The sequence below is a fragment of the Pseudorca crassidens genome, chromosome 2, assembly GCF_039906515.1.
Source record: "Pseudorca crassidens isolate mPseCra1 chromosome 2, mPseCra1.hap1, whole genome shotgun sequence".
Lineage (NCBI taxonomy): Eukaryota > Metazoa > Chordata > Mammalia > Artiodactyla > Delphinidae > Pseudorca > Pseudorca crassidens.
The window spans coordinates 24,324,572-24,337,339 of NC_090297.1; the positions used below are offsets into that span (position 1 = coordinate 24,324,572).

At 39.4% G+C, this 12,768-nt stretch overlaps 1 protein-coding gene across 18 annotated transcripts in view; it reads right to left on the reverse strand.

The window, feature by feature from the left end:
* PUM1 (pumilio RNA binding family member 1) overlaps positions 1–12,768 on the reverse strand; it is a 127,833-nt gene that overhangs the window by 43,610 nt on the left and 71,455 nt on the right. For 11 of the 18 annotated variants that reach the window (XM_067725183.1, XM_067725200.1, XM_067725184.1 and 8 more), the window contains 2 exons: positions 5,884–5,977; positions 4,398–4,514 (listed from right to left, as the gene is read on the reverse strand). In XM_067725183.1, coding sequence (XP_067581284.1) covers positions 4,398–4,514; positions 5,884–5,977 — 211 coding nt within the window. The remainder of the gene's footprint in view (positions 1–4,397; positions 4,515–5,883; positions 5,978–12,768) is intronic. The other 7 variants (XM_067725201.1, XM_067725194.1, XM_067725189.1 and 4 more) reach the window with 2 other exon arrangements.

A 12,768-nucleotide genomic window follows, 5' to 3' on the forward strand; every position in this document is an offset into this window, starting at 1 on the left:
TCAACAAAGGAGGCAAAAATATACAGTGGAAAGAAGACAGTCTCTTCAGCAAGTGGTGTTGAGAAAGCTGGACAGCCACATGTAAATCAATCAAGTTAGAACACAGTCACACCATACTCAAAAATAAACTCAAGGGCTTCCCTGGTGGCGCAGTGGTTAGGAGTCCGCCTGCCGATGCAGGGGACGCGGGTTCATGCTCCGGTCCGGGAGGGTCCCACATGCTGCGGAGCAGCTGGGCCCGTGAGCCATGGCCGCTGAGCCTGCGCGTCTGGGGCCTGTGCTCTGCTACGGGAGAGGCCACGGCAGTGAGAAGCCCGTGTGCCGCAAAAAAAAAAAAAAAAAAAAAACCTCAAAATGGCTTAAAGACTTAAATATAAGACATGACACCATAAAACTCCTGGAAGAGAACATAGGCAAAACATTCTCTGATATAAATCATAGCAATCTTTTCTTAGGTCAGTCTTCCAAGGCAACAGAAACAAAAATAAACAAATGGGACCTAATCAAACTTACAAGCTTTTGTGGACTTCCCTGGGAGTCCAGTGGCTAAGACTCCATGCTCCCAACGCAGGGGACCCCGGTTCCATCCCTGGTTAGGGAACTAGATTCCACATGCCACAACTAAAGACTCCGCATGCCACAACTAAGACCCAATGCAGCCAAATTATTAAGTAAATATTAACAACAACAACAAAAACTTACAAGTTTTTGTACAGCAAAGAAAACCATAAACTAAACAAAAAGACAACCTACAGCCTAGGAGAAAATATTTGCAAATGACGAGACCGACAAGGGCTTAATTTTCAAAATATACAAACAGCTCATGCAACTCAACAACAGCAACAAAAAACAAACAAACCAATAGAAAAATGGGCAGAAGACCTAAAGAGACATTTCTCCAAAGAAGATATACAGATGGCCAACAGGCACATGCAAAGATGCTCAACATTACTAATTATTAGAGAAGTGCAAATCAAACAACAATGAGGCACCATTTCATACCGATCAGAATGGCCATCATTAAAAAGTCCACAAATAACAAATGCTGGAGAGGCTGTGGAGAAAAGTGAACCCTCCTACATTGTTGGTGGGAATGTAAGTTGGTGCAGGCACTCTGGAAAACAGTATGGAGGTTTCTCAAAAAACTAAAAATAGAGTTGCCATATGATCCAGCGATTCTACTCCTGGGCATATATCCAGACAAAACTATAATTCAAAAAGATACATGCACCCCTATGTTCATAACAGCACTATTCACAATAGCCAAGACATGGAAACAACCTAAATGTCCAGCGACAGATGGATGGATAAAGAAGAAGTGGTACATATATACAATGGAATACTACTCAGCCATAAAAAAGAATGAAACAGGGCTTCCCTGGTGGCACAGTGGTTGAGAGTCCGCCTGCCGATGCAGGGGACATGGGTTCATGCCCCGGTCAGGGAGGATCCCACATGCCGCAGAGCGGCTGGGCCCGTGAGCCGTGGCTGCTGAGCCTGCACGTCCGGAGCCTGTGCTCCGCAATGGGAGGGGCCACAGCAGTGAGCGGCCCGCGTACAGCAAAAAAAAAAAAAAAAAAAAAAAAAATGAAATAATGCCATATGCAGCACCATGGATGGACCTAGAGATTATCATACTAAGTGAAATAAGTCAAAAAGAGAAAGACAAATACCATATGATATCACTTATATGTGGACTCTAAAATATGACACAAATGAGCCTATCTATGAAACAGAAACATAGAAAACAGACTTGTGTGTGTGTGTGTGTGTGTGTGTGTGCGCGCGCGCGCGTTCGGGGGGATGCCAGTGGGGAGGGATGGACTGGCAGTTTGGAATTAGCAGATGCAAACCATTATATATAGAATGAATAAACAACGAGGTCGTACTGTATAGCACAGGGAACTATAGTCAATATCCTGTGATAAACCATACTAGGAAAGAATTTTAGGGACTTCCCTGGCAGTCCAGTGGTTAAGACTTCATCTTCTAATGCAAGGGGTGTGGGTTTGATTCCTGGTCAGGGAGCTAAGATCCCACATGCCTCAAGGCCAAAAAACCAAAACATAAAACAGAAGCAATATTGCAACAAATTCAGTAAAGACTTTAAAAATGGTCCACATCAAAAACACAAAACAAAACAAAAAACTTTAATAAAATTTTTTAAAAGACTGTATATATGTATAACTGAATCACCTTGCTGTATAGCAGAAATTAACACAACATTGTAAATCAACTGTACTTCAATTTAAAAATATACAAAAATTTTAAAACAAAAGCTAAACAATTTTGCACAAATAAAACAAGGTAAATATGGGATATTATAGATATATTAGTTAACTCGATGGAGGGAATCCTTTCACAATGTATACATATATTAATGTTGTGTACTCTCAATACATTACAATTTTGTCTGGCAATTATATCTCAATAAAGCTGGAGGGAAAAGTAGAGACTAAATAAATAAATTGTGTGACCTCAAGCAAGACAGCTCTCTGAGCCGCAAATTCCTAATCTGAAAAGCCATCATCCAACAATTCATATGAATGAAAAGCACTCACTGGCAAACAATTAATAAGGGTTCAATAAATATTAATGGTAATTAGCAAAGATTCTACTTCCCCTAAAGGCAACAGGGGCAGAGAAATTATACTACATATGTTCCCATCACAACCCATGCCAAAATGTGAACAATTCTAAAGAAAACAATATGAAATTCTATGCTGCGTTTGAGTTCATAATTACAAATCACATGCTATAAAATATGTGAAATCTTACAAATAATATTTAGTCACAATTAACATGACTTGGAGGGATGTCTCCAAAGAATATTTACTTTGGAAGACATTAAGTCTGTCCTAACGTTGAATTCAATCTACCATATATTTATGACCGCACCATGTTGACAGCTACTGTGCCACACAGAGTCAAGTAACAAAAGTGTCTGCCTTTGAAAGAGTTCAGTCTCAAGGGGGAAGAAAACCCAGTCATGTACACGTCCACAAGCAAATAAATACAAAGTGATGATTAGAGAAAGAATAGGGAAAGGTCAGCAAAGGAAGGCTTTCTAGAGGTGACAATAGCAGCTAAGAAGCTTCCCAGGCAAAGAATGGAGAAAGAGTTTACTCTAGAGGACTAAGAAGACCATAATGTCCAAAGACACAGAGGCCTAAACCAGTGTGGTATGTGTAGCAAACTAAAATCAATTTAGTACGGCTAGAATGTACGGTATGAGCCAGTGGGAGCCAATTTGAAGGGGGAGAAAGTGGCGCACATGTAGAGACATCCATATAGTCATGGAGAGATCCCTATACATAGTGGGTCCAAATCCTCACTAATCCTCACAATGTCATGGCAGTTCCTTAGAAACACTGATTCCAAGGAACAACCCACCATCACCACCACCACCCAAGTAGTTTGGAATGACCAGCCATACTGACATTAACTGCAGTATGCTATATTAGAGTGGGTAAGACAGAAATCAATGAAGGGTTTAAGTAGAAGGATAAAAGGGTAAGATTTGTGGTTGAGACAGTTTTCTTGAACAATCTAGGTGGATGAAGAAGGGGAAGGAAGGAAGAAAATTGAAAATATGTAAGAAAGGGGCTTCCCTGGTGGCGCAGTGGTTAAGAATCCGCCTGCCAATGCAGGGGACACGGGTTTGAGCCCTGGTCCAGGAAGATCCCACATGCCGCGGAGCAACTAAGCCCCTGCACCACAACTGCTGAGCGTGCGCTCTAGAGCCCGTGCTCCGCAACAAGAGAAGCCCCCTCAATGAGAAGCCAGTGCACCACGACAAAGAGTAGCCTCTGCTCGCCACAACTAGAGAAAGCCCGTGCACAGCAACAAAGACCCAATGCGGCCAAAAATTAATTAATTAATTAATTAATTAATTAAAAAGAAAGCACATAAGAGAGAACAGCTGTAAAAGTCTACGTAAAGATTAAACAGACCTGGACTAGGGTAGACTAGAGGTAGTAGGAAGACCTGAGCAAGAGGAGAAATTCCCGAAATATATATGAGCAACTGGTGCCTTAGTGGATCAAAAATATCTATACAGTAACACAACACTGTAAATGAACTATACGTCAAATAAAAATTAATTAATTAATTTACAAAGGAAGTGGCCTAAAGGCATTTGCACCACTTTAAAAAAAAAAAAAAAAAACGAAAAACAAAAACTATACAGGAGGTGGCTGATTAACCTGCCTTTAAATGTGTTCACGTCTGAGGTTACAGCTAAGCAGAGATGTCTAACTGGCCGACAGATGGTCCTGGAAATCAGGAGAGAAATCTCCACTGGAGACGTGGATTTGTGAAAGAGTATAAAGAATGTGTGCCCATCAAAATGACTTTTTAGCAGGTGAGAAAATCCCTCGTGTGGCAGAATGTCTCACCTAGTGTCGCTGCTGCAGCCAATCCAGCTGTGTAGGGGTCCGTCCCTGGGGGCGCAGCACTGATGATGTATGGGTTGGGGACAAACGCAGCGGGAGCTAAACCTGCTGAAAACATACCTGTCAGTAAAAACAAACTTGACTAAAACTGCAGCCCTACCAAACACCTACACAGTTTGGCTAATCATTCCAGGCTGTAGGTGAGGAAAAAAAGAAAAAAGAGAAGATAGGATAGGTTGAGACTAAAAAGGATTTTAAGAAGATAAAATAATCCTTGTACTAAAGATTATGGTGACATCTATCTATTGTCTATTTTTTTTAGCCTTTGCTAAAGACGTACAATTAAAACTGCTATGCAGTTTTTAATTCAGCACAATTTCTAAAGGACTATCAAAATTACATTATAACAGGCTAAAATAAAGCAATTTAAAAGACTTTGTAATGGGATAGAAGGATTTATTTCCATTTAAACAATTTTCCAGTTTTCCACAAAGAAGATGCATGCATATTTATAAAGACTACTACCTACAAGTATAAATTAAGTAAGACCCAAGCAAAGGCCTTTATGCCTAGACTTAATACTGTTGACCCTTTAACAAAGCAGGGGTTAGGGGGTGCTGACCCCTACGTGGCCAAAAATTCATGTACAACTTTAAAGTCAGCCCTCCATAGCCACATTTCTGCATCAACGATTCAACCAACCGAGGATCAAGTAGTACTGTAGAACATCTACTGAAAAAAAATCTGAATATAAGTGGACCTGCGCAGTCCAAACCCATGTTGTTCAAGGGTCACCTGTATATCTAGGTTGGAAGCAAGTCTTTTCTTCCACAGCATTCCACAATCCATGATTGGTGATCTTCTATCTATTCAATCGTGTCATTTTAACATATTAAAAAAAAAAATTTCTACTTGCATAGCACTTTGTTTCAAAGAGACCTGAAAAAAGTGGGGGAGGGGTATAGGGGGTCTAGGCAATAAGACAAAAATATGCACATCAAAACATTAATAAGTGCAACAGGAAAAGGGCAAAGCTACTGTACTTTAAAAACCAGTGATTATATGATAATACTTTTTAAAATTTTCAATACATGCTACTTGGAAAATAGGCTTAAAATTACTACTTGCTACTTAATAAGATGTGACATTGATATATCCACAGTCTACACAAGCCCAACAAGCACAAAATTACTGTTACTTGAGTTCATCCAAACCTACCAACAGAGTTGATGCTAGTCACTACTACAGTGAATACTTTAAATACTGAAACAGCTGAGGCAGAGCAATAACTGGATACCAAGAAATCTTATCAGTTGAGGTCTAGAAAAATAAGAATGTTGCTAAAGACAACTGGACAAGAGTAAGAGGCCATTTATTGTACCTTGAGGGATTTGTCTGGACTTTGACAATCAGTCTGCTGGGTTCCACAGCAGCCGCTATCCTAAAATGGGGCCACCCCTATAAGGGAGCTTTCGGCTCAAGGACTTACCAATGTGGGGTTGATGCGCGGCTGCCAGCGCGTACTGCTGCTGCTGAGCGGCTGTCAACTGTTGGACAGCAAGTGCGTTAGGTCTTTGGAACAGCTGAGGGAAGAAAAGGACATGATGAGGTTAGAGAACCTGTCTTGTGAAATAATTTTAAAACCTCTCTGAATAAGAATTTCCATAAACCCTTGTTTAGACAGGATGCTTTAAACAAAAATGTTCTCATGTTCTACTCCATTCCCTTGGTATCTATGATGCTTCATAGTTCCGTTTTCCCTCTCTTGCTTTACCTCAGTTTGGTGTGCCTGGTTCCCACGTGCTAACTACTCACAGGTTATATGTCCCCTGAACCACAAACATACATACAAATGCCCTAAGAACTATTCCAGGTCTGAGGTTGCTGCCTGATCCAGAGCAACTTAAAAACTAAATGAGTATATTACAAATGACTTACCACGTTGCACTGAGTGCTGTTACCTCCCTTCAGTTCTTTTACGAACCCCACAAACACTTTGAATTAATTCTCACCTATTCATACTTTGGAGTAGTCATTTCATCCTCTGGCTGCCTCTTCTTGGGGAAATAATATTGGATACCTTCCTCAACTAGTGGCTTATCATAATGGGTAAATTGGACAACTGTGCAATTTGGGGGGGCTCCCGAGTTTCCTAGAATACCAATTCTTTTATACATAAGAAAAAAAAAACAACAGAAGTATAGCTGCTACTAACGAAACCTGGATTATGAGCTCAGACCTAGCACGTTGTTAAGTTCCCAAGGAAAGGAGTTCAAAGGTCTTGACAAGAATATCCCAAGATTCTCTCTTATTACAAAGTCAATCACTCATTCTTTCATTCATTCTACAAATATTTATGAAATAACACCTGCTAGGTACTGTGCAAGGAACGAGGAACACAGCACTGAATAAAATGTTCATACATTTTAATAGGAATAGTTTTGGTACAAAGAAAGGGGATTCCTGATTTTGGATTGCCCTGATGTGCCTCCTTCCAAGGGGTTACACTAAAGTCTTCTTTATTTTCTGAAATCAGACTAGGAGAATTTACTGATGGGACCTCCCTACAGAGGACCTTCAACCTACCTGCTCTTTCTACAGGACTTTTCAATGCTTCAGCTAACTTCACTGGATGATATATAACAGACACCATGGATCTTGCATTACAGATGTCTTCATAAAAAGACCTGATTGTTTCAGACATTAGGAGATAATGTCATTCTGACAACTCGGCTTAATTATCATCACAACTGAACTTTTGACTTCTTATTTATTTATTAGGCTGTGCCAGGTCTTAGTTGCAGCATGTGGGATCTAGTTCCCTGACCACGGATTGAATCGGGCCCCCTGCGTTGGGAGCACAGAGTCTTACCTACTGGACCACCAGGGAAGTCCCCAACTGAACTTTTTTTTTTTTGGTACATGGGCCTCTCACTGTTGTGGCCTCTCCCGTTGTGGAGCACAGGCTCCGGACGCGCAGGCTCAGTGGCCATGGCTTACGGGCCCAGCCGCTCTGCGGCATGTGGGATCTTCCCGGACCGGGGCACGAACCCGTGTCCCCCGCATCGCAGGTTGACTCTCAACCACTGCGCCACCAGGGAAGCCCCCCAACTGAACTTTTAATGTTATCTTAGGTGGTGGACTTTATTCTATGATCTGGTTACTTCTGTGCCTCAAATATGTGAGTAGACTGATTTTAAAAAATTGTTTTTAAAAGGTGAATATTCTGAACATACTGGCCAATTGTATTTGTTACCTCTCTTTCTATATATTCATCTTTCTAAAAACCAGAGTAGGGGCTTCACTGGTGGTGCAGTGGTTGAGAGTCCGCCTGCAGATGCAGGGGACACGGGTTCGTGCCCCGGTCCGGGAAGATCCCACATGCCGCGGAGCGGCTGGGCCCGTGAGCCATGGCCGCTGAGCCTGCGCGTCCGGAGCCTGTGCTCCACAACGGGAGAGGCCACAACAGTGAGAGGCCTGCGTACCGCAAAAAAAAAAAAACAGTAAAATAAGCCTCTGCTTTCACAGTATGAATGACAAAAGTAAACACGTACTACAGATTTCAAAAATACTTTAGAGTTTTTTATTTTCAAAGGTTAAAGAAAAGAAAAACTTCATTATGATGCTGGTAAAAAGATAGTACTACTTTACAAGCATTGATTAAATATCAAGTATTCAAAAGAAATATAGAGGGCTTCCCTGGTGGTGCAGTGGTTGAGAGGCCGCCTGCCGATGCAGGGGACACGGGTTCGAGCCATGGCCGCTGAGCCTGCGCGTCCGGAGCCTGTGCTCCGCAACGGGAGAGGCCACAACAGTGAGAAGCCCGCGTACCGCAAAAAAAAAAAAGAGAAAGAAATATAGGAATCTATTGACAAACATATCAAAACAACTGTTCACTCCAGGAAAGGAGCCGACCAGTACTATTTGGTAACTACGCCCTGTGATCATTGCCAGGCTGGTTTCTGTTTCACCTCAAGGACAGTGCCTCTGGAGTGCTCCTACCAACAGCTCCTCCCCCACCCCCCGCAAGACAGGCAGCCAGGAGGCAGGAAACAAGTAAAATAGTGGAAAGCTGTTTAAAAATGTTTTCCAAGGTTGTGAAAATACCTCACAGTTCCACTAAACATCTACTGTCCCTTCAATGGATCTCTGGAATTTTCCTAGCCTAAAACCTTTTGAAATATTTAACATCTCAGACACCGCTCATGCTAGCCTCTTCCCTCTACCCTTCTTGGGCCTGCTGCAAATAAAATAACTCATTTCATTCAACAAACATTTTTTTGAGCACTTATTATTAGCTAGGCACTGCAACATGAAGTTAGGGAAATAAGGATACTAGTGTGTTCAGAATACAACTCTTGAGGTTATCTTGACTTATTAACTGAAAACAGTACTCCAATACCATTCCATTATGACTTATCCTCACTTCACATGCTTTTAACATTTCATGTAACACTATACGTATGTACCGTATCTGTAAATATACATATAAATACAGTGTGTGAATAAAGTAACCATTCCGCATTACATCAGTCTGTGGTCCTCACTACCATGTTACCACCGAGAGTAGGGACTATTACCTTCAACTAAAAACATATAGTCCCTATAAAAACACCCATATATCCTGCGTTTGAGAGCTGGTTAATACCTCAGTGATTATGGCAAAAAGAGAAGGAATTATTTTGAGTGCATTTTGCAATAAACAATTAACATAAGTAAATTATGCATTGACAACAGGCAGATTTGATTATAGTATAGATTACAGCAATTCTAGCACATTTTCTTTATGTAAATGGTCCAATATTAACTGGAAATACAGGTTATTCAAAACAAAATTGGGTAACTGGCAAGTGATGGATTCTAAAGGATCCTGAAAAACTCATACAAATGCCATCTGCTGGGCAAAGTGCTGAACTCTGTCAACATTTTCATGATTTTCACAGAGTAAGCCAATAATAACTGAGAAACACAATACTGTGAAACTTGGGGAAAATGCTTATTTTAAGGTCAGTATAATGATAAATGTGCCACAATTTATTGCCATTTACTTAGGGAGGATTCATAAGCTATTCAAGAAACTGAATGCAGGGGAAAATATGTCAACTATTTCAAGCTTATCAAGGTTCCTAATAAGAAATCCTGAAGGCATAATTTGGGAACCACACAAGCAAGCTTGTTTAACTCCCTTCTGTGACACTATATGAACTAACAAAAGATACCCTGCATGGTTTATATTCCAGAAGTGATTCCAGGCAGTCAAAAACACCCAACATAGTGACTGGCATACAGCTGGCACCTGATAAGAGACAGCTATTACTACTATTGTTATCAATAATAATTGCTGGCATAAAAACATTGTTGTTGAGTTTTCAGAATCTGGAAGAGTAATATCTAAATATGGAGTTAGCCAATGTCAAAGACTATCCTTTCTCCCCCCAAAATAAAATGTACTGCCAGGCCTGGCTTCTTACCAGTTTAAGGCAATATACATAGTGGAGAGAGGACAACAGCACAGAGTCTGGGGCCAGAAAGCCTGCATTCATGTCTCAGCTCTACCACTGACTGTGTGTGTGAGACACTGGGCAGGAAAACCTCTGTGCTTTACTCTCCTCCTCTCTCTAACAGGGACAATAAAGATTTGTCTAACTCATAAGGTTGTTCTAAGTATTAAAATCAATACACATAAAGCACTTGAAAGTCCTTTATATGTGATATTCTTTATGATGAATGAGGAGAGCACCCACACACACGGACAAAGCCCTTCTGTGGGCCACCTCTTACAGCTCATCACCCAGTACAGCAGCCCAGGATGGGGACAAGGAAAGCAGAAGGCAAGACTCTTCTGAGTCAGTGTTAAAGTCAAAACCCCACTGAGTTCATGAGCACCAGCTGCCGTCAGGTCACAAAAAGGGAAGAAAGAAAAACCTTTTTAGTTTTTGTTGTCGATGAGTATTTTTTAAAACATACTCCTTGCAGAAAAAACTAAGAATGCAGTTGAATACTCCATGCATCAAAAGGCGTTACATTTCTAGTACTAGGTCCAAAGGAAACAGCTAGGAGCTAGAAACCAAAACAAAGATGTTTGCATAGCTGGTAGTATATGATCTGCAGTTAAGTCTGTAAGCTTCATGATGTCTTAATTTTCTTATCTATAAAAATAAATAAATAAATTCTGCCCAAGTAAATTGTAAAAAAAAATAAACCTATAAAAATATAATAGCTGCCCTACCTCATGGGGCTATTGTCAGAATTCACAGAGAAAAGCCCTTCAAACACTACGAGTATTACATCAATAGTGGGGCTATAAATTTTTAAGAAAAAACTATATCCTGGAGCTAGTCCTCAGTATATGAAATTTGTGAAAGTTTGCTACTGTCTGAAGCTTCTAGATCAAAGTTCATTTTTGACCAGGTTATTTGAACAGCTGCAATAATCAACTAATAATTATAATGATTTTTGGTTTAACAGGTACATACAAACTATGCTGTCAATTTTTTAAAAAACAAAAAATTCATATTTCTTTAGCAGAAGAAGAATTGGATTCCAAAATAAATGATTTATAAATAAGGTGAGGAAAAATATATCCTCCCATCAAATAAGTTAGTCTTTTGAGAAAAATCATATTCTAAAATTTCAGCAAAGTCAAGTAACAATAAAGGCAAGTTTCAACTGACCTAACTGCTAGCTAAAGTCAGCATTTTAACAGTGACTGTACGCATGACACTGACAGAATAATCTTCCTCTTATTTATAAACTGAAAAGAAAGCCAAGAATTTTAAACACCTATATTAAAACTATGCACACACCTGGTCTCATAAGAATGACATTTAAATCACTACCACACTTTAAAAAGCAATGCATGCCAATTTCCTCTCCCACCTGACTAGGGCTTTCAGAGTACTGTCTCTTTGTTTAAAATTCATGCTTAACAGGTTAGAGCTTTAGTACTTCAGTACATAATTTTGTAAAACATGCCACATCATTGGGTTATTTTTATATTAACTGAACCCTAAATAAAGAATATCAACAATTAACCAGATTAACCCACCTGATTACCAATCTTGGCTTTGGTTTCTGTTACATATGATTGTAATATAATGAAACCTAGTAATATTTTTCTAAAGTATACTTAGGTAAATATAGATAACTGCATAGCTATTTATTAAAATAAAGAATATTGCTCAAGCATCAAAACACAAAATGGTATGAACACAGTATATGTGAGCTGTTCACTTTGTTTTCCAGGATTAAAGAGAAGACAATGAGGGGAAAATGAGGAAAGAGATATCAATGAGCATTTCAAACTACCCTAAATTAAGGGTTCCTAACCCCAGATCTTTGTACCTGGGGCAGATAAAGTTATCCTTATTGTCATGAAATTTAGCATGTCCTTCAATTATTATTGTAGGCAACAAATCACATTAAATTTAGCCACAAATCTGTGATTTAATCACCAACAGAAATCATATATACTTTCATGTTACTTTATGATTGTTAGACATTTCAAAATCTTGCTTATGCTCATTATGACGGCTAGTACAACTACCTCTATCTCATGCATCATATGATAAAGAAGCAAATCTGTTCAATTTGTTGCCAAATTTGCTGTCAAACAAATTTGTTGTCAAATATTGTTATAGCTATTTTTATATAATTGGCTTTCTCTGTAATCCTACTTACACTATACATTTTAAAACAGTATTCTAAGAATTCAGTCTGAGATCTTACCTAACTGCTAAGGGGTTCATGGCACCAAAAAAGGAATCCCTGCTCTAAATACATCTCAGGTTAAGTTTATGGTTAACAGTGGCTAGACAAGTAATTTAACTATCCAAAACCAAAGTATCCCTAAGTACAGTTAGATTGTAATAAATTAAATGAGAATTACCTTTTCTGTATTTTCAGGCTGCTTTATATTATGTGTCTAAATATAAGCTGATATTGTCTTATGAAACCAACTTATTACACCAAATGAAATGAAACAGGACACAAGAAGGAATTATTTATTTTGTCAATTTTCAAACATAAAAGCACAAAGCTACCCTACCAATTATAGCAAATAACTCAAAACTTAAAAAAAAAAAAATCTTCTGATGCCCGTTTAAGAAAGCCATGATAAAAATGTACAGAAAAATATGTGCCACATGAGACCTTTGGTTCAATCCTCACAATCATTAATATTGTCTGTACTCAGTCGTGGCTCTCAAGGCCTCTGTGACCTGGACTCAATAACCAAATGCATCTATCTCCTTTTTACCTTCTACGTGTATCTTCTACTCTGGTCAACCAATGACCACACCACTGTCATTTCCATCTCCATACCTCTGTTCTCTTAACTGCAGCAATATACGTACATTCCACGTGTCATTCAAGT